Below are 23,266 nucleotides of genomic sequence, written 5' to 3'. Positions count from 1 at the left end.
CTCAGTAGGCTTACAGGCTCTAAGACAGCTTACAAGGTGATGGGTATCTTACCTTACATTCTAGTGCTACATTCTTGGCACTAAAGTTTGTGTATTTTTTTTTTCCCCCCTTGGAAGAAAAGTACTGTTTATTCAGATCTTATTCATATTAACCATCCAGCCAAAGTACTTGGCCCCTGAGAGGTTACTTCTCTGTGAGTGAGTCAATTAGAGCTTATTCTCAGTCTATAATTAGCCTCATCCCCAAGATCAAAATGAACACACCCAAAGGCTTTTTGTGGGGGTCATGGGGCATGGGATCTCAGTTCACCAACCAGGGATTGAACCCTCAACCCCTGCAATGGAAACACAGAGTCTTAACCTCTGGACGGCCAGGGAAATTCCTTAACAAGCATTTGTTGAAGAAATTAAAAAGTTCATGCACTACACTGTACTTCAGGGTTTACTTATTTAATAATAATATAAGGCTACATGAATTATGATGTGCTTGACACACACCAAACATTCTTCTAAATGCTTTTACTTGCACTATTTCATTTACTCCTTTCAACAACCCCATGTGCTAGGCACCTCCAACTATAGACAAAGAAACAGAAGCACTGAAAGAATAAATAATACTGTCATATTTATAATTCAGGGGCTTCCTTGGTAGCTCAGCTGGTAAAGAATCTGCTTGCACTGCAGGAGACCCTGGTTTGATTCCTAGGTCGGGAAGAGAGAAGGGCTAGGCCACCCACTCCAGTATTCTTGGGCTTCCCTGGTGGTTCAGATGGTAAGGAATCCACCTGCAATGCTGGAGAACTGGGTTCGATCCCTGGGTTGGGAAGATCCCCTGGAGGAGGGCATGGCAACCCACTCCAGTATTCTTGCCTGGAGAACCGCCATGGACAGAGGAGCCTGATGGGCTACAGTCCATGAGGTCACAAAGAGTTGGACACGAATGAGTGACTAAGCAGAGCACAGTACATTCATTGTCAACTGTAACCGTATCTTTGCTAAGCTAACATCTCCACAGTTCGCTGTTAGTTCATTATTAGTACCTGGTCCCCAGAAGAAATGTACGTAAATTGTTTTTGAGCTTTCTAGATGGAACCAAGACTATAATTTATACTGATACTGGTGTAATCACATTTTAGGTCTTACTTAAATTAAAATGATTATCTTTCATAAGAGAACTATAAATAAGATAATTAAATGGGACATATTAATTCTTCTGAATTATTCAACAGTTTTTAGACTGTCAGTGTACTTGAGAATACCAATAAATTCTGGACAGCTCTCCTCAGGAGAGGAGAGATTATTTTATGTTCTGGTCATGAAAAATACTTGGTGAGTACTTGGTAAATTAATGGTAGTGATGGTGAAAAGAGGGTAAATTAATACTATTGATCTGCTATATGAAAAATGTAAGGGACCAGTGAGATATCATTAATCTAAAGGTATTACAGCGGTGAGTGCTTCACCTAAGACATAGTACTAAAATACATGACTGGATCTACTGAACCAAGACCTCCAATTTCAAGTGTCTATGGCACAAATTTAAGAGTTCTTCACTGAGTATGTTTACATAATTACTAAAGCTCTAATTAATACTAATTTTATATTGCCTTTCATTAAAGCCCACCAAAACAGGTAAATGCCACGTATCCAGTGCCTAGGCTCAGAGCTGTGCTAGCAGTAATCCTATATATATATTTGTTGAGTATTGTCTGAATTTATCCTAACTGCTCATCATCAGTTTATCCTTCCCTTCCCCCACACCAAAATCCCCAGAAAGTAATAGCATTATTCTTTACTTCAGGTGTCTGTTGAGTTCTTCTACATAGTTCTTCTGATCCAGAATTGCAGTAATTTGGCCATCTCTGAAGGGAAAAAAGATAAAAAATAGAGAAAAAGTAAATAACATTAGAAGTGCCAAGATGCCCCACCTCCAATATTTTCATAAAACAGAGGAAGGAAATTATGGCTCAGACACAGTGAACCAGAAGACAGACCTGATTAGAACTTTCTCGACACAAGAGACCCAACTGTGAAGACCTTCCCAGCATATTCATAAAGCCCTTCTTAGGGCTTACACACCTTAATAACTTAGGTTACAGGTATAATGTATAATCTGTTAGAGGCATTTAAAGAAAAAAAATTATCTTCTTGCAATTCAAAGATTTTTTTTTTCCTGCTTTGCTAGTATTATTTATAAGAACAATTTTCCATTTGTCACAGGAATTGAATTAAGCTTATTTGGGTGAAATAATAATTGTTCTCAAAGGCAATATATTTGCCTTTAAATGCTATCTGGTTTCACAATGAATGGTTTAAAGTGCTTTCACAAAGATCAAATGTTTACTATTACATGAGAAAATTAAGCGTGGAAAAAGGAGATTCACTTCTGGGAACAGCTAATCTAGAACAGACAAAAGTTAAACAGACAGACTTTTCAACTGAAAGAAAACTTCAAGGCCACATACCTCTAAGACTACTTAAAGGACAAGCAATATAACCTAGTTCAATGCCTAAGGTTAAACACTTCAGGCTAATTATGCTTTCACCTGCCACATTTATAATGGGTAAAGGGTAAGCTTGTGATTACTAATTTGCAAGGTACCATATGAATATTTTAAAAGCTTTCAATTTTAAAATCATTTTAGATTTATAGAAATTGTAAAAGTAGTGCTGAGTTCCCATATACTCTGCTCCCCATAACATTGACATTTTACATAATCCCATAATGCTCCTGTCAGAGGGCAAATTTTAAGCAAACTGAGGATGCAGTTCTTCTGGTCAAGAAGACCATGTTTTCAAACACTATTGAGATGGAGCATTAGATTCCCTTTATAAAACTTTTTATTTTATTTGCCCCTCAACCACATACCGGGAAAACCCACTGAATCCCTTTTAGAGTTTAGCAGACACAATAGATATTTTTTTACAAGACTTATTAGAGATATATCATCAGAAAGAATTTCAGCAAATCTGTTAAAGCAGTACTGTTACAAACTTTAAATACTATCAAACAACATCGAAGAAAAAAAGAAAACAAATTTTCTTTGCACGTACCCTTCACTACCTTTACTGCTGTTCCCATCCTTGAGATACATCGAAAAATCTATAACTCCAACCTACAGAGAGAATTTTCAGAATTTAATATAATATAAAATTAGATATTTTTACCAAACCATAACACATGAATTTGTGCAAACTCTGGGAGATAGTAAAAGACCGGGGAGCCTGGCATACTGTAGTCTATGGGGTTGCAAAGAGTCAGACACGACTTAGCAACCGAATGACAATAACAAACACAATGTCTGTTTCTAGGCACTGAAAGACAGTATTACAATCACGACAATTACTAGGAAATTTTAATAAAAAACTTAATGCTTTTTATAATCAAGAAATGACAAGCATTATAAAGCTCAAGATTAAGTCAGTAGGATGTGACTAAGCAAGTCAACAGAACATTTTAAGGTTTTGTCTGGCTTCCCTGGTGGCTTAGTCAGTGAAGAGTCCGCTGGCAACGCAGGAGACCTGGGTTCGATCCCTGGGTCGGGAAGATCCCCTGGAAAAAGGAAATGGCAGCCCACTCCAGTATTCTCGCCTGGAGAATCCCATGGACGGAGGAGGCTTGTGGACTACAGTCACTAAGCGATGTCCGGCTCTTTTGTGACCCCATGAACTGTAACCCACCAGTTACAGTTAACAGTTCCTGACCCAGGAATCGAACCCGAGTCTCCTGCTTGGCAAGCAGGTTCTTTACCACTAAGCCACCTGGGAAGCCCAAATTTAAGGTTTATTGAATGTTAAATAAATAAATTCATTATGGTTTAACATTTTTTTCTCTTTTGCTTTTTTCAAATATTCTACTATTAAATTCCTGTGTATATATTTTGGTCTATGAGTGTGTGTGTGTATGTTTGCCACTGAACCACATAGCGCTCTCCCTCCCTCTCTCTCTCTCTATATATATATATTTTAACCTGTGCAAAATATTTTTAATGGCAATCACTGTTAAGACAAGAATTTGAAAAATATTCATTATGTATAATTTTTTATATTTGCATCAAAAGTAAAGAAAATTCTATTTAAGACTCAGAGTTTTCGCTAATTTGGTTGGTATAATCTGATCAATCCAAATTCTGAGATAACTCAGAGTGACACCCTAGGCCACCGAGTATCTCTCTCATACCTGAGAGTCCAAATCTTCTCCCTTCATACAGAAATTGGCATCGATGACATTCAGGCCCACCAACAGACCAGCAATTATAGCTCCTTCTTCTTCCATCATGAGGGCATTGGGTTCATAGAATTCACTGCAAGAGAAATCCATGGAATGCTCTATGTAATAAAACCTCAAGAATCCAGTGATGTAATCATGAGACAAGGAGTAAAGCATTTGTCTTATGTATGGTTAAATATGGTCACCTATGATATTACTTGGATACTTTATTTTAGATAACAGGTACATGAACAGACTAGAAAATAGACAGTCCAGCTGAAAGAAAAGTGATCAGAACAGTGTTTTCACTGAAGTGTGTATTCATGCTTTTCCCACATACTTATATCTGCAATGCACCAGGGGATAATTTTTCAATTTTTCATGCATCTAAAAAAACCTGTTAAGTTTGTTTTTAAAAACTGTTTTTTTATTTGATCTGCTTTAGTTTTTATTTTATTAAATATACATATTTTATTTTTATTTTACATTGAAGTATAGTTGATTTACAATATCATGTTATTCAGATATACAACAAAGTGATTTAGTAATACAGAAATGGCAACCGACTCCAGTATTCCTGCCTGGAGAGTCCCACGGACAAAGCAGCCTGGCGGGCTACAGTCTATGGGGTCGCAGAGTCGGACACAACTGAGTGACTAACACACACCCACATACATATATCCATTCTTTTTCAGATTCTTCTACCATACAGGTGATTAGAGAGTATTGAGTAGAGTTCCCTGTGCTATACATCAGGTCCATGTTATCTATTTATATGTAATAGTGTGTATAAGTCAATCCCAAGCTCCTAATTATCCCTTCCGCCTCAATCTGCTTTATTTTAAATTCTATTTAAGTACCACATTCCTTTAACATAGTGAATAAACATTTAAAAAATGTGAACTGTCAAACTAGTTACATTCTTTCGCCTTTGGCTAATTAGCAGAAGTTGCCCAACAAGCATGCATGATAGGTTGAGGATGATTTAAAATGCTTGTTATCTTTTATTTCATAAAAACCAGTTTTCACTACCAAAAAAAAAAAAAAAAAGGCAGCACAAAAAAAGAGGTATACAAGAAACCCTGTAATTCTACCCACCAACGACCTGTTAAGACCTTGATATATAACGTTTCAGATCATTTATGGAGACATATACTTATTTTTGAGGGATACTAAAAGGGCATTATACCATTAAAGTATCATGAATTTCTTTTTGGCTTAACAATACTGTGAGTATCTTTCTATTTCAATAGAGAATTTTCTGCAGTTTCATTTATACTGGCTTTATACCATCCCACTGTGTGACTGTAGTGTAAGTATGTTCAGCCAAAACTCCCTTTTCCTTAGCCAACTCTCTCTAATCAAGTTAGGCTAGTTTTGGCCTGTCCCACAACTAATTCCACAGGCCAGGCATAATGTGCTGAAAATGACTTTGAAATAAAAAAGTAAAAGAGAAATAAAGTACTTGAATGATTCTGAATGGATTAAAAATTCTAGAAGACCCCTGGATAATTATTCTTTCATGATGTACCCAATTTATCAATACATAAACAGGAATTGACTTGAAATATTCATTTCAACCAATTTGACATCATAACTGAAACATCACTGCAATCTACTTGTTTTCAACAAAGTCATTTGGGACTGACTGTTCATGGTCAACTTCAATGATTGGTAATAATACATTCATTGATGTGAGTTTCTCTTTTCTTTTTGATTCTCTATTGAAAACATTAACAAATGGTAAAACACTTCAAAAGCAGCACATGAATAATCTGCAAATTACCATCTCTCTCGACAACTGCACACATATTAATAGCCTGTGAAGGAAATTGAGAAGAATTGGAATGAACAAGGTTCTTTAACGCTTTATTCTCTCCCCAAAACCATACAGTACACATTTTCCTTTGTCTGGCTTCCCTTGTGCTTTACATGTGAGATTCGTACATATTGTTGTATGCAATGCTAGTTCATTTGCTTCCAATGCTGGACAGTATTCCATGGTAGAAATAAACTACAGTGGATCCATTGTATTTGCTCTTTCGGTTGTACAGTCTACAGTACTTTTATGAACACGACTGCACATGGTTTTTTGGTACATATACACATGCATTTCTCTTCAGACATACCCAGGGTGTGAAAGCAGAGTCAAAGTGATTGAAAATGTTCTGTCTAGTTTAAAAGACTGAACCCATTTAACTCTGGTGCTCTGTGGATAAAGATAAAATTCTTTGGACCTCAGTTTGAATCAGTAATTTTGATTCAAATAATTTTGATTGAAAACACTCCCCTGTATCTTCCTTGGTAGCTCAGTCAGAAAGAATCTGCCTGCAGTGCAGGAGACCTGGGTTCGATCCCTGGGTTGGGAAGATCCTCTGGAGAAGGAAATGGCAACCTATTCCAGTATCCTTGCCTGGAAAATCCCATGGTCAGAGGAGCCAGGTGGGCTGCAGTCCACGGGGTCACAAAGGGGCGGGCATGATTGAGGACTAACCCTTTCTCACTTTCTTTCTACTTCCCTGTAGCCACCTACAGCTTGAACACTAGACCCTACACCTCATCAAAGTTTGAGCCTTGGAAAGATGAGCCTTCTCTTTGTGGAAATAAATAAGCTTTCCTGAATGGTTCCCGTTTCTCTTTCTCCTGATTTGCTTAATTTTCTTAGGCAAGAAAACAGCAATCAATAGCATATGCAGCTGCAGCAACATCAAAACAACGCTCCATATTAGGATCTGTAGCACAATTTCTTGTAGAAACTAGACTCTTGAAATATTCAATCATGTTTTCAAATTCTGTTACTGGTTCTTATACTGTTTCTCAGAGGCAATCTGCTATATTTGAATTTCTTTCAGTAAATATTAAAGCCCTATAAGGTACATAAAGACAAGTACACAAATCATACAATACGGCAGACTGTGTTTTCATAAAGAGAACATACCTATGTAACCATCACCATATTAAAAAATAGCACGATTATCAGAACCTCCAAAACCACCTTATGCTCCCTTCTCCTCCTGATTTAGTACCCTCACCCCACCAATGGGAGCTCTTTCCTGACTTCTTCTATCATGAAAGGTAAGTTGTGTATGTTTCTGAACTTTATATAAATGGAATAATACACAGAGTATTTTCCAAATATTTTGCATGTCTGGTTTCCAACAAAACCAAATTAATCCATACGGCTGTGTGTAGCTGCTATATGGTATTTCACTGTATGAGTGCATCATAATTTACTTACCCATTATACTGTGAATAGACACTCGGGGTCTATTATAAACATTTGGGGCTGGTACAAACATTGTAATAGATATGAACGTTCCTGTTCATGTCTTTTGTTAAACATAACTATGCATTTTTTATTGGATATAATAACTAGAAGTGGGATCTTTGGTCACAAGGAATGCTTATGATCAGCTTTTATAGAGGATGGCAGTTTTTTTAAGTTTCTATATTAATTAACTCACCAACAGAGTTACTATACATCTTCTCCAACACTTGGCATTATCTATCTTCTTCACTTCTGCCATTCTGGTGGTTGTGTGAAGGTTATCACACGCTTGTTTTAACTCGTACGTGCAAATGGCTAGTGAAGTTGGGTATCTTCTCGTGTGTTTACTGGCCATTTCAACTTCTTCTTTTGTGAAATGCTTGTTTAAGTCCTTTACCATTTTTATATTTGCTCATTTGCCTTTTTCTTTTTGGGCTGAAGGACTGAGTTCTTTATATACCCTGAATATGCATCATTTGTTGAATATATGTATTACATATCACAAATATCTCCTTTAGAGTAATGAGTTGCCTTTCACTCTTAATCTCAAGAGTGTCTTTTGATAAACAGAAGTTCTTCATTTTAAGGTAATCAATTTACCTTTTTTTTTTATAGATAGAACTTTTTGTGTCCAGTTTGAGAACTTCTGGTCTACTTTGTGTGTCTTCTAAAAGTTTTATTGTTTTCTCTTGCCCATCTGTACTTAGGACCCAGCTTGAAACTATTTTGTGTGCTGCGTTGGAACTTAATGTTACATGTCACCTTCCTGTCTTACAGAGCCTGAGTATATGTGAAGGTGTCAAAGCCTCGCCTGTTTTTCTGAAGGTGTTAAGTTTCGACCTGTCCTGCAAAGGACCATACCTATGCCACAGCGACAGTGTGAACACACTCAATAGAAAAGCATCTCATCTTAAGTATGTGTGTGTGTTTGATGTGGGAGAAGGCATCAGCTGAACTATGTAAAACTGTCATGAAATCAACAGTTTCTGATCCACAAAAATGCTAAATTTATATGATTCACCCTGATATGATACAGAACATACTGAGAAAAGGAGAAAGTTCAACAAGAAGATCTTCATACCTGAGAAGTTCCTTCTTATTGATCAAAGCTTTCATGTATTCTGAGAGTTTCTTTTGCATTAGTGCCAGACGAAGCCAGGCTCTTCCTCTGCCTACAGGTGTTCTATGAAAACAGAGAAACCAAAAAACTAGAAGCAGCAGCGACGGAGGCCACGGTTGGACAGGCTCATTTACTCTTGCTGAAGATCCCTCAGGACAGTATGTGTATGAGGGGCTCCTGACACACAGCCCCTCTGTCACCACATTCCTATGTGAGGAGTTCTATGAGGGCTGGTGGGGGCCAGGGCTGTGCTGGGACAAACGCTCTTGCGAGGAATAAATTACTAAATGAGACTACAATTTGAAGACCTCTGGGAGGCCAAACTGAAAATGTTCCATCAGATTCGTTTTGGTGAATCCTAAGTTTAGTGTGGATCACGTAAGTACTAAAATAACAGTAACGAGGACACAAGGCCATTCAGACCTCCACCTGATTAAAATTAGACCAGTCTCATCTGGAAAGGTAATCACCTACTCTTTTTCAAGTTTCAAGGTGGGTTATGGATATCAGCCAGTTCCTGCAGTTCACTTAACAACTGTTTTAATCGTGGTTCTTAAACTCCGTAAGTCAAGTCTAACATGCCACCTCCCTAGATCTAATTTCCTGAGACTCACTAGCTGATAACCGCAAGTGCTTTGAAAAAAATAAGAGGATGTTTGGTATTTTAACATGAAGACAACCTCTCTTAGAGCAATAATAATTATCCCTCACACTTCTCAATATTCTACACTACCAGGGCCCTCCTAACAATGTCTATTCATAACAATATTATGCATTTTGGATTGTTATGAAATACATCATTATGGTCATCATTGTCTTCAGTCTCACTCCTAAAGGAAGTAGTTGAGAAGAATGTTTTCCCTGACACATAGAATTCAACCTTAAACTTACTTAAGTCCTGGAAGATCTTTAACGCTTGCTGTTATCTCTGCAGCTTCTGGAACAAGCTTTTCTACCAGTTCTAGAGGCCCCCAGAAGGATTTATTTTGTCCAAGAAAAGTTTTCTTAGCTAAGGTGATAAAAACAAAGCAGTAGCTTAATATTTTTTACATAAACATACTCTCAACACACACATACACACATACCCTACTAGCTATTCTGTGTGCTTTTCAGGGAATAAATCCCAGATTATCAGACAGTCTTAAAATTATTCATGCTTTCAGAATTGAGAACATTTCATAAAAATAAAGAATTCCCTACTTCCCAAGACTCAGTTCTTCTCTTTCGGGAGGAATTTAGAGCCCACCTGTGTATGAACAATAAAATATTTTAATAATATCGTGCTTTAAGCTGTGTGGTATTACTGAAGAAAACAGTCTAGTGGAAAAGAATATGTAACTCAGGAGCAGGTTATCAAAGATTGGGGAAGAAAAGAAGCAAAGGTGAATAATACCAGGTCCTGCCCTTGAAAGCTTATGGTTAAGTGGGAAGAGCATGGAAGCAAGAGTCAGGACATCAGAGTTCTAGCACTTGCTTTGCCCCTACTTGCTGTGGGATTTTAAGCCAATCATGCCGCACTCTAGACCTGTATCCACCAGTGAAACACAATTGTCATCTTGAACTAGATACTTATAACAGTGCTTCCAGCTCTAGCTTTTCAGGATCTGTATTTTTTAAGCCTTATACCCTCTTTAAGTCAACCATATTTCAGTACCCACATAGGTCGTATCCCAGTGGATTAATATGAATTCAAGATTCTTATTCTTTGGCTCCATAAGGAAAGCTTCTCTTCTTGAACATGTATTGCTAGGAAACAGGTGCATGCACATTCTCATTTTGAGGCCATGGCCTACCTTTCAAGCCGTGTTTCAGGCAGTGCTCCATCACCACAAAGAACTGCTGCAGAGGTGCGTAGTCAGAATCCAGAGTTCTCCCCAGGTTCAGAGCAGATTCGATCAAGCCCTTGATACTCAGCTTGGCCATGTTCATCAGGTTCATGCGTTCGTTAGCCATGAGATAATTAGGATCTGCAAACCCAAGGGGGAGAGCGTGGAGCCTGGTTACTGGAAATAGCACATGTAAAAATTCAGTCTAATTTCACTACGTTGACATCTGCATTGATGGTGCAAAAGTCACAGTGGGTAAGACTATGGTGTCTTGGCAAGAATCAAAGCAGTGACACCAAATTATAGCAATAGTTGCTGTGTTCTTCTCCTCCATGCACTTGCTATTAAAAAAAGAGAGAGAGATGCCAATCTTCCTTGGGAATATTCTTGGCAGAACACTAAAAGGTGTATTGATTTTATGAAAATTTAAACCTTGAGTACAGTCCTTTAATATCCTCACCACCGCCTTTGCCACTACCCCGGCCTAGGCCGGTCATAACTCAGTACTGCCGTGCCCACACGGGCCACTTCTACCCTGGCCCCACCCCACCCATTCTCTACAGCTTGTGAAGCTCTAAAAAAAATAAAGCCACTGTAGAAAAAAAGGATAAAATGCTTAAACTTTGTTCCCAACGTGCTACTTGCATTCTTAGTATTTATACTAGGTAGAATTATTATTTAAACTGAGCATTCTTAAATGAACTAATTAACATTATCAGTATAATGCAGTCTTAGAACTTAACCAACTGTGAAATTATTTTTAAGACTTAACATAGACTTAATGTGGCTCTCATCAACCAAATACATCATCTGGGGAAAGGGATGAAATACCATGTTTTACCTGACCGAAGTCTGAATAATCTTTGTTCCAGAGGTGCGGACCCTGTGTCTGGTCCTGTGGGTTCTTACAGTCCCTCCCCACTGTACGTTAGGAGACAGTTACACCAAGAGGACCAACTGATAAGGCAGAGAAATGAGGCTCAGAGAAGAAAGGGGCTGGCCCCAGGCACAGCCAGTACTGCGTGACAGAGCCAGAGTCGACGCTGTCTCTCTGACTTCAAACCACGTGCTCCTGACAACTATCATCCACTTACACACACATCGGTGACTCCAAATAACGTGCATCCTTCCCTCCTGCTGACCACTCTTTTACACAGTTATCTTATTTAATTCTTATGACTCCATCGTTTAAGTGCTGTCCCCCTTTCCAGGTGCTAAAGCCGGCCTGTAATGGTTTAGCGATCCAAGGCCAAACACTTCCTAAGTGGCAGAATATAGACCTGGATGTATTATAGCATGAAATGCTCTTTAACACTCTTTCCACTATGACAAGTGCATCCTCCCAAACACTAAATATGTCAAATTTCCATACGAATTGGAAAAGACCTAGAGATCTATGAAACATTTCACCTTTGTTAGGAGGACTAAAAGTAATACTAATAAAAGCCCATGCTCCAATAGAAACAAAGCAGAGATTATTTTATTCAAATTGTTCCAAATAATTTTCTTCACACAACGTTTTCATTTATATCTGCTTTCATGGTTAAATGGAACAGAATCAGTTGGCCAAATTCTAAGCTCCCTTTCTTCTCCGTTAAGTTTAAGAACTTGAAGACTTACAGTTGATTTGTTGTACTATTCTCCGAGGTAATTTCTTTAGAGGATAGTTTATTAGGAAGGTCAGAACTTTTATGTTGCCATTAGTTCTTGCACACCAATAAATGTTTGCGGACCATGGCTCAAATCTGGTTTCTCTGTTCACTACAGGTCAACTTGTCAAGAATGGAATAATCTCCCAAGGGACAAGGAAATACACCCAAAAATCTATCCCTGAAAAAGAGCCATGAAGAACTTTATCAGATATTAATTTCCAACACTACGACCAGCATTTTGTGCACTGTACTGTATCTGACCTTCCACAATCGCGGGGAGAAAGGAACAGGGCAGGGGTGTGTGGGCTGGCATGGATGTTCGTGGAGAGCTACTGGATTCCCCACTTAAGGCAGGAAAACGTGGCTGGAGTTTGATTAACTGGCGGTCCATAAGGTGCCACTCCCTCAGCCTCAGGTCTGTAGACCACTAATTCGGGGCCCTAACAACAAAATTAAACAATGCTCCTAGTCAAAGTACACAACCTAACTCCAACCTGGTGAGAACCAGTGACGTGGGGAGAGCTGGATTTGGAACAGGTACCAAACCCCAGGCTTTGAGGCATTTTTCCAGAAGTGGTGGTACTAGCTCTTCTATACTGCCTTGTCTCGTTGTAATCAGAAGCAGAAACGCTTAAGACAACTGGTTATAGTGTCTAGGATGCATAAACTACAGAAAGAAATTAAATTCCTAATAACGCAGTATGCTTAGGGAAATTAAATTCCTAATACTTTAGACTCCCATTAGTATGGTGCTATTACCTGCTTGAATTAACATGTGTCAAACACAAACAACCCTCCCATTCTTAGGAAATATTACTCTCAATCTTGGCACTACTAATATTTTGGGCCAGATAACTCCTCTTTGTGGGGGGCTGTTTTGTGGTTTAAATTTAGCAGTAACGGATGCCTTTACCCTATAGTAGTCAGTAGTACCCTCTAAACATGGCAACCTACATATCTCCAGATATTGCCAAGAGTCTGCTGAAAGACATCTTCTCCCTGTGGAGAACTATTATTCTGAACAAATGAAAGAAAGACAGACAAAAATCAGGGTAATTTGACAACTAGACATAAGAGGGCAAAAGAATTTACTGCTCATTATTATTTAATTAATGCAAAAGTCAAATGATTATTTCATGCTTTATTATCAACATTTTTGTGTTAGAAGTATATAAGAGTATGGTCATTACAATTAAGTTTGTTTCCTGGTTAGTTTAACTACTGAAAATAATTAGTACTTAAAAATTTTCCTCATTTTATAATGCTGGCTACTAACGATGAATATTACAGCATTAGCTTGATTTGTCATAAGAAATTCTCTTGTCAGTTTGTTACCTGTCTTGAATTGTACTCAAGTATAAAATGATTTTGTGGAACTAATGTATGCCGTTAAAAAGGGCTGCAATGACTGGAAGAGAGTATGGAGGGACTTAAGAAGGGGAGGTAAAGTTCTGCTTTTGATATGGTGTTAGTTTTGTGAAACTGGTGAGTATGTGAAAAATCAATGAGCTGCAGCCATAATAAAGAATGAAATAATGCCATTTGCAGCAACGAGGGTGGACCTGGAGATTCTCATACCAAGTGAAGTCAGACAGAGAAAGACAAATATCATATGATATCACCTCTGTGTAGAATCTAAAAAAAAAAAAAAATGATACCAATGAACTTATCTACAAAACAGAAACAGACTCACAGAGAAAAAACGTCTGGTTTACCAGGGAGGAAGAGTTGGGTAGAGGGATAGAGTTTGGGACTGACATATACACATCACTCTATTTAAAACAGACAACTAGGAACCTCCCTGGAGGTCCAATGGTTGGGACCTTCCAAAGCAGGGGGTGTAGATTTGATCCCCATCTGGGAGCTAAGATCCCACATCCATCACAGAAAAAAACCAAGAACATAAAACAGAAGCAATATTGTGACAAATCCAATAGACTTTAAAAAAATAGTACACATCAAAACATGCTTTAAAAAATAAAATAGATAACCAACAGGGACCTAAAAAATTAATTAATTAAACAAACAAAAAAAAAGAAATGTGGAAGTAGATGTAAGATTCTAGCTGTCCTCTCTGATGCCAGACATTAAACAGATTTCCCCAAATATAACACATGACACCTTCTTGCAACATTGTGGGGGAAGAAATATAGTTTTCATGAAAAGTTATCTATGTTAACATGTAAAGGGCTAGTTATTAAATGAATGAATATTTTTAAAAAATTCATTGAGCTGAATACTTATAATGTGATCTTTTCTATTTTACACTTATAACCATAAAAGGTTTTTTAAAGTCCTGTTTTTATTGTATAGACCAAAAATTATTTTCAAATGCATAACTGTCACAATACTGTTAGTCATACTTTTTCTATGAGAAAAAATAATTAAAAGTTTAATTCTTCACAATGCTAACATTCAACACTATTTCTTCAAAACTGAACTTTTGTTTATTCATTCATTTTTTTCAATAAATATTGAGCATTTACTGGGTGTTAGACACTGTATTTAATGCTGGGAACCCAGAAATAAAAGACCTAGTCCTCAACACTGAAGTGCTTACTATTTATCAAACTTGGGTAATATAGATGTCTAAAGAACAAAACTGGGACTTCCCTGCTGGCCCAGTGGTTAAGACTCTGAGCTCCCAATGCAGGGGGCCCAGGTTCAATCCCTGGTCAGGGAACTAGATCCCACATGCTGCAACTAAGACCTGGTGCAGCCAAATAAATGAATAAAAAAAAAAAAAAAGAACAAAACTGGGCAGCTTACAGACAATGCTGGAAATTACAGAATAAACATTAACATCTTCAACAAAGATTAACTTTATTACAGGACAAGTAAAATGTCTTCATGCTAAGCCATATAAACCCATTTTATGGAACTGAACGTAAATTTTATATATATTTAAAGCTAAGATAGTGAAAGTGAGAGTTGCTCAGCTGTGTATGACTCTTTGTGACCCCATGGACTGTAACCCACCAGGCTGTCCATGGAATTCCCCAGGCAAGAATACTGGAGTGGGTAGTCATTCCCTTGTCCAGGGGACTGGTGGCCCAGATGGTAAAGACAGTAGATACGATATTAATGTAGGATTTCAGGCAAGCTCTAAGTCCAGTACGATTTCCTTGGCCATTGGATGTATTCTGCAGAAAGTTTAATATCTGTTACCCACGCCTATTATGTAACGTTGTACTGAGACTGGCAGACAATGCAATTAGAGAAGACAAAAAAACATATAACCTGTAAAACAGTGGATCATACATTACTGCTTTCATACAATCTAATGTTACAGCCAGAAAATCAAACTAAAATTTTTACAGAAACATAATAATTCACAGAGGTACCAGAGCACAAAATTAATATATAGAACCACTAGATGCCATACATTAGAGAATGAGACTTTTAAGTTCAGTCTTAAAGGATAAAGAGAAATTAGGCAAGGAAGGGTTAGGAAGACAGCTATGAAAGGAGCAGAAATGAAGTACAGCTAGGGTGAAGGCACAGAAATATGAAAGAACACAGCATGTGAAGGAAAACAAAATTGAAGAAAATGCAGTAAGTTTATGATACATGTAAGTAAGACCTGTGAGATGAGACAAGGGCAATAGGTAAGAGAGAGATGCTAAGGACTTTGTTCAAGGAACATGGATTTTACCTTAAAGTCGGCAAAGATTTTGATGTGAAGTGCAATGTCACAGATTTGAATTTTAGAGAAGCTGTTCTAGGAGCCTTGGAGAAGATGAATCAGTAGGGACTAAGAACTCAAGAGTTCAAAAGAGCAAGTAAGGGTTTACTGCAAAAGCTGAGGAGAGAAATCATGATCAGGGATGGAAATGGAGCAGTGGGTGCTGTGTGGAGAGGAGGGAGTTGGCTTTGAGAGACTTCTAGAGGTAGAATGTCCGGATTTCAGGACTTGATGACCACTTGGATTGAAAGAAGAAAGAGAAAGAATGGAGAGCAACTTCTGTGTTTCTAGTTTTGGTGATCACCTGATCGTTTCTAGATTTGGATGGTGGTACAAACAGTCTTGATGGGAAACACAGCAGGAGCAGTGGGCTAAAGACACCATGTAGAAAGGACTGCAGTTATAATGAACTATATTGCTTTTCAAATCAAAGACTGTTTAAGAGCATGTAGGTCTTGGCTACACCTCTTCAAGGCTGCTAATCTCCATATGAGGAAGTTTTCATAAATTTTACAGTCATGTGGCTCATCTAGTCAATAGTGATGACAAAAATGGACCCAAAGTCACATCGCTAAGTGACATTTAGTCAACTATTCTGCAAACCAATCATCTGTCCAAGATCCTGTTTTACCTCGTTATAGTGCAATGATGGGCTTCCCAGGCGGCTCAGCCGGTAAAGAATCCACCTGCAATGCGGGAGACCTGCGTTCGATTGCTGGGTTGGGACGACACCCTGGAGAAGGGAACGGCTACCCACTCCAGTATTCTGGCCTGGAGAATTCCATGGACTGTATAATCCATGGGGTCGCAGAGTCAGACATGACTAACTGATCTTCACTTTCACTTTCATAGTGCAATGATGAATGTTCATACAGAGAAATATTGAAATGTTTTATTAATAACTGAAGGAAAGTAAATTATATTTAACATTATGTTAATATTAAGTATACCACCCAATTCTTGGTAAAGTGGGAATGATTCATATATAGTATAACAGTAACTTTTATCTTAAATGTGAAATAAAACAGTTGTCATAGAGAAATTTCCCAATGATACCTAAAAGCATTAATATGAGATTTAAAATGACCAACTAACAGAAAGATATTGAAAGGAAAGCTTACTTGAAGTTCAAAAAGACTGAAGACCAATAATTTCTAAATAGAGCTATTTTGAACTTCTGTTCTAACAGTTCTTAAGAGTAGAAAATTAAGCATAAAATGAGTTGCCCATTATAGTGGAAGAAATTACTGAAAGTACTAAAAAGACCTTGTAATAAAACACCATTTAACTAGTTTGATGACAAATTTATACAAAAGAATTATGAATTTTTACTCAATCCTCATCTAAAAATAATCAGTATGGAAGACAGTATGGAGATTCCTTAAAAAACTAGGAATAAAACCACCATATGATCCAGCAATCCCACTCCTAGGTACATACCCCAAGGAAACCAAAACTGAAAAAGACACACGTATCCCATTGTTCTTTGCAGCACTATTTACAATAGCTAGAACACGGAAGCAATCCAGATGTCCCATCAACAGATGAATGGATAAAGAAGTTGTGGTATGTATACACAATGGAATATTACTCGGCCATAAAAAGGAATGCATCTGAGTCAGTTCTGATGAGGTGGATGAACCTAGAACCTATTATACAGAGTGAAGTGAGACAGAAAGAGAAAGATAATTAACGTATTCTAACACATATATACAGAATCTAGAAAAATGGTACTGAAGAATTTATTTACAGGGCAGCAATGGAGAAACAGACATAGAGAACAGACTTATGGACATGGGGAGAGGGGAGGAGAGGGTGAGATGTATGGAAAGAGTAACATGGGAACTTACATCACCATATGTAAAATAGATAGCCAACGGGAGTTTGCTGTGTGGCTCAGGAAACTCAAACAGGGGCTCTGTATCAACCCAGAGGGGTGGGGTGGGGCGGGAGACGGGAGGGAGGTTCAAAAGGGACGGGATGTATGTGTACCTATGGCTGATTCATGTTGAGGTTTGAAAGAAAACAACAAAATCCTGTAAAGCAATTATCTTTCAATAAAAAAATAAAAATAATCAATAAAGTCTTAGGGCCCTTAGATTATCTGTGTACTTATATCTGTATCTATTCTCCTTAATGTCATTTGAGATACCAAATAAGCTTCTACTTAAGAGTAATAAAGAGGAAATTCACTTAAGTAATATTTTCTCTGGGTTGAAATCTGTTAAAGGAGTCAAGAAAATTTAACTACAGGGACTTCCCTGGTGGTCCAGTGGTTAAGACTGCATGCTTCCATGTCGTCAGTTTACCCACCTGAAATATTTTCAGACCTAGTTTTGACAGTTTCTATATTATGTTAAAATGTTTTTGTTTTTTTTTTTTTCCCCAAAGACTCCATGCTTCCACTCCTGGAGACATGGGTTCAGTTCCTGGTTGAGGAACTAGGATCCCACATGCTGTGCAGTGGGGCCAAAAAATAAATTAATAAAATAAATTTAACCATAAATTTATTTATCCTGATTGCTACCTTTTCTTAGTAATAGCATACTCAAAGATATACTTTGCTAAAATTAAGCCTTATCAGCAGAAAGACTATATCCACCCAATAGCCTTAATCTATTTGACCTGAATCATCTGTGCTAATTAGCTTATTATATGATGCCCGGCAGGGAATCTTACTTCTTTGAGGCCTCAGTTTCCTCAACTGTAAAATTACTTGTTCTGTAATTTTTTTTTGAGAGAGATATCACATACCTGTATCACTGATAACTAATCACAGCACTAATTCTCAAGCAGGGGCACACTAATATGCCTGGAATGGGGAGAAACAATATGGTTTGAAGAACCCCACTAACAACTCTGACACCAAATGACCTAGATTCTTACCACTCCAGGTGTGGTCCTGGAACATCAACACTGGCATCTCCTGGAAGCAAAATGGGACAACTTGCCCTCCAATGTTACAATTCAATCAGATTCTGCTCTTCAACCAAAACCTAAACCAATCGGTACACGCACTGATGTTTGTGAAGCAGTGAACTAGTGCCTCTAGCGCCAGCATGTCCTAATTCCATGATTTCATAGATAGGATTCCTCAAGGGCAGTCAATAAATACATTTATCAGTAGAAAGCCCTCAGGAGAAAAGAATAATAAAGATTAGAGTAGAAATCAATAGCAAATAAAATTATTGAGAAAAATCAATGAAACTCAAAGTTGACTCTGAAAAGATCAGTAACACTGACATGGATAGACTGCCCAACAGAAAAAGAATTACTAAAATTAGAAATGAAGAGGAGACACTACTATTGACCTCACAGAAACAAAAAGGATTGTATGGGCAGTTGTATGCCAACATATTAGATAACCTAGATTAAAAGGACAATTTTCAAGAAAGATAAACTACCAAAACTGACTTAGGAAGAAATAGAAAATCTGAATAGAACTATAATAAGATATTAAATTCATAATAAAAAGCACATCCTATAAAGAAGAGGCCAAAACCAGATTGTTTCACTATTGAAATTTACCAGACATTTAAAGAATTAATGCCAATTCTTCACAAACATTATATGAAATGTCCAGAGAGGCAAATCTATAGAAACAGGAAGTAGATTAGTATAGTTGTCAGGAACTGGGAGGAAGGGAGAATAGGGAGTGAACACTGAGGGGTACAGAGTTTCTTTACAGGAAATATTCTGGGATTAGACAGTGGTGATGAATGCACAACTTTGTGGATATACTAACAACCACTGAACTGTACAGTTTAAAGTGGTAAGCCTTAATGATATGGGAATTATACCTCAATAAAGCTTTAATTAAAAAAAAAACTAAAACGAGACATAATAAAATATAGCATATGGATCCTGATTTTAAAAAAACTGACAAGCAGACTTTGAAAATGGGCTGAAGAGTACATACTATTAGGAAAGTATTGTTAATTTTGTTAGGTGTGGTACTGAATACTTACAGGTAATAAACCAATGTTTAGAGTTTGCTTTAAAATACTCGAAAATGTGGGGGGTGATAGGCGAAATAAGATCAGCATACACTGATAATAACTGAAGCTGAGTGATGGAAAAGTTAAGAGTTTCTTATGTTACTCTACGTTATGTACTTGGAAAATTCCGTAATTAAAAATAAGAGTTTCTGCTCTCTCTTGCTTCCGGTCCTGGTTTACCTGCCAGCCTCCAATAAGAATTTAGTGCTCTTTTCTTCTTCCCTGAAGATAACCAAATAAACCCCTTTTGACTGCCATTAGCATTGGAGTGAGTTTTTATCTGGATATTTAGTATTCCAAAGCCACTCACCTGTATACTCTTACTCATTTTTAACCAGGTATTGTGAAATAAAAAGAGATCAATCAATCTCTCTCTTTCTGTCCCTACTTCCTAATACAGAGCTCTTAAAATCTTAATAATTTCCCAAGTGATAAGAGCCACAGGAGCATCTTTTGTTATACTCTGCTTCTTTCTAGTTCCTGAAATAGCTCCACATCAAAGGTAAAAGGAGTTATCTTTGTTATTCCTAACAAGTTCCTCTCAATCAGAGTTTATGTTGCTGCTGCTGCGGCTAAGTTGAGTCAGTCGTGTCCGACTCTGTGTGACCCCATAGACGGCAGCCCACCAGGCTCCCCCGTCCCTGGGATTCTCCAGGCAAGAACACTGGAGTGGGCTGACATTGCCTTCTCCAGTTTATGCTAGTGAGGTGAATTTTAGAAAACCTCCGAAGGACGGGGTTGGGGGTGGGGTGTAGCTGGTGGCCAGGTAAGTTGGAACTTTCAGCCATCGCTTCCACCTGCAGAGCCAGGGGGGGAGAGGGGCCGGAGATTGGAGAGTGCAATCATCAGAGCAGCAGGGGTGTCAGTCGCTCAGCTGTGTCTCAGTCGGGTCTGACTCTTTGCGACCCCACAGACTGTGGTCCCCCAGGCTCCTCTGTCCATGGTATTCTCCAGGCAGGAATACTGGAGTGGGTTGTCATTCCCTTCGCCAGAGGATCTTCGCGACCCAGGGATTGAACCTGGGTCTCCTGCATTGCAGGCAGATTCTTTACTGTCTGAGCTACAGGAAACCAGGATTTAATCAATGATTAAATCACAATCATTTGAGGCCTACATAATGAAGCTCCATAAAGACCATAACAGAAGGGGTTCAGAGAGCTTCTGAACATACTGAGGTGATGGGAGGGTGATGTGCCCAGAGAACGTATGGAAGTTTTGTGCTCCTATGCATCTCTTTCATCTGGCTGTTCTTTTGAGTTGTGTTGTTAGAACCCACGTGTAATCTAGCAAGTAAACTCTTCCTGAGTTGTGTGAACTGGTCTAGCAAATTATAAAACTTGAGGAGGGGGTCATGAAAACCTCTAACTTAGAGCTGGTGGATCAGAGCATGGGTGACAACTTGGACTTGTGATCCGCATTGAAAGTGACGGGCGTCTTGTGGAGCCTGTGTTAACCCCAGGTAGATAGAGTCAGAACTGAAGTGGTGTTGGAGAACTGGTGGGTGTGAGAAAAAGAAAAAACCCACATTCAGAGTCAGAAGCATTGTGACCAATAGAGGAAAACACCGCTTTCTTTTAGGTAACCATTTCTAATTTTTAAAAGCTGTGCATTTCTAGTCCAGCTTGTCCAAAAGTTCCCTAGGAAATCACACTGATCTCCTCTTCACTGGGCTCCCATAGGATATTATAATCAAGTTTAGTTTCGGCAAGTTTCCCAGGCTTCTTCAAGTACCTTTACCTGAAGAATTCCTTCCACACCACTGAAGAATGCCCAGATTATTTCTGGGAACATCTTAAAGTTGGGACAATTGTCAATCTTCTTTGTTTTGATGCAACATAAGAAATTTAGGTGCTAAGAACAAATTCAAGAGTTCCTTGCTCTGCTCAATTTATTCCATAGAAATAATTTAAATATTAGGGGGCACATTGTGACTTAGAACAGTTAGATCTCTGATCTAGAAGAGTTAGAGCTGTCTTTCTCACATCCCCTGAGTGATAGTGGGGAAATTTCTCATGTCTTTTTATCTAACTTGTAAGATAGTGAGAGAGGACAATCCTTCTGGGACTTCTTACACTACTGGTGTGTCTTCAGGGGTTGTATCAAGACTGCCAGGCCCTGATTGCTCTATCACCCAGGCCATTTCCTGGGGCTGCTTCTGCAACTGATCATCCTGAGAGATGATGAGGCTTTCCTGCTGCTTCCTATAAAAGCATCGGTTCCCCAAACTCAGTGTTCCTCAGCTGCAACATAGAAGCCACATAGACGCACCCTGCTCACAGCATCTTCCTGATGCTCCCAGGTGCAACTCTGACGCAAGAGGAACTGACGTTAACATGCAGATGCTCAGGCTGCCCACTGTGTCATGGATAATAAAGTCTTTCGCTGTGTCCTTTACCAGTATCCAAGAAACAGTAATAGAATGGGTTTTTAGTTTGTAAGTGGAGTAAAGCCCAACCTTGACAAAATACAGGAATAATCTCTACCCTTAATTGAGCTTCCTGGAATACTGTACATTCGTGCTCCAAATGAGACAATACCATAAGCAGTATAAAGATAAAAGCATGATAACCGCAGTACAGGATTTGAGGCAGAACCTAAATATGAACTCACAGACAACATGGAAGAAAAGTATTCCACGTGGTGGGAATGGGGATGTGAAGTGAGGTGAGGGAGGGAAGGACACAGTGGGGAGCTCTTCCTGGGGAGAACCAGAAAACGGGACGGGGAGAGTTAAATGACAGGTCTGTAACACTAGACCTGCATATCCAGGAAGCAGGCAATGGGAACCCACTGTGGGTTCTGAGCAGGGAAGTCATATGATTAAAACGTTGTTTGAGAATGATTGCGTGCGTGCTAAGACACTTGTTGTGTCCGACTCTTTGTGACCCTAGGGACTGTAGCCCGCCAGCCTCTGTCCATGGGATTTTCCAGGCAAAAGTACTGCAGTGGGTTGCCATGCCCTTCTCCAGGGGATCTTGCCGACCCAGGCATCAAACTCGCATCGCTTACATCTCTTGCATTGGTAGGCGGGTTCTTTACCATTAGTGTCACCTGGGAAGCCCCTTAAAGGATTACGCACGGTAAATTTGAAGAATTTTGGGGAGAGGATCAAAATGGCTTAACTTGAAGAACTGTACCTGTTAAGGAAAAAGGAGTGAAGAATAACCTAACATTTTCACCCTGTGAGCCTGGAATACTGTGCTAAAAATTGAAATGAAAAACACTGAATAACTGTTTTGGAAGTAAGGGGTAAAAAAAAAAAAAAAGGATCCAATGATGTGGAAGCATTCTATAATAATTTTCATCACACAGTTGTAAATACAAACTAAAGTTTGGTTGGGGTTGGATAATTACTAGCAAAGGGGTAATGGGTGCAATGATTAGAAATAAGATGTTTTCACTGGAGGAGATGATTTAGAGGAAAATAGAAGGATGCAAGATCACTGGCCCAGCCTTTAAAGGGTGCCAACAATTATAGGCTGGAACAGAATGCAACATACCGGCAAT

The 23,266-nt window shown here is 38.5% G+C and overlaps 1 protein-coding gene across 8 annotated transcripts in view; it reads right to left on the bottom strand.

Annotated features, from left to right (window-relative positions):
- Window positions 1-23,266, bottom strand: part of RUFY3 (RUN and FYVE domain containing 3) — an 88,108-nt gene that overhangs the window by 22,476 nt on the left and 42,366 nt on the right. For all 8 annotated transcript variants that reach the window (XM_043447669.1, XM_043447670.1, XM_043447674.1 and 5 more), the window contains 6 exons: window positions 10,392-10,565; window positions 9,490-9,607; window positions 8,560-8,661; window positions 4,181-4,304; window positions 3,055-3,116; window positions 1,797-1,862 (listed from right to left, as the gene is read on the bottom strand). In XM_043447669.1, the coding sequence (XP_043303604.1) occupies window positions 1,797-1,862; window positions 3,055-3,116; window positions 4,181-4,304; window positions 8,560-8,661; window positions 9,490-9,607; window positions 10,392-10,565 (646 nt within the window). The remainder of the gene's footprint in view (window positions 1-1,796; window positions 1,863-3,054; window positions 3,117-4,180; window positions 4,305-8,559; window positions 8,662-9,489; window positions 9,608-10,391; window positions 10,566-23,266) is intronic.

This window comes from Cervus canadensis, chromosome 26 (assembly GCF_019320065.1).
Source record: "Cervus canadensis isolate Bull #8, Minnesota chromosome 26, ASM1932006v1, whole genome shotgun sequence".
NCBI classification, from domain to species: Eukaryota; Metazoa; Chordata; class Mammalia; order Artiodactyla; family Cervidae; genus Cervus; species Cervus canadensis.
Note: the sequence above shows the minus strand (reverse complement) of the source record. Positions and strands in the feature narration are given on the sequence as shown.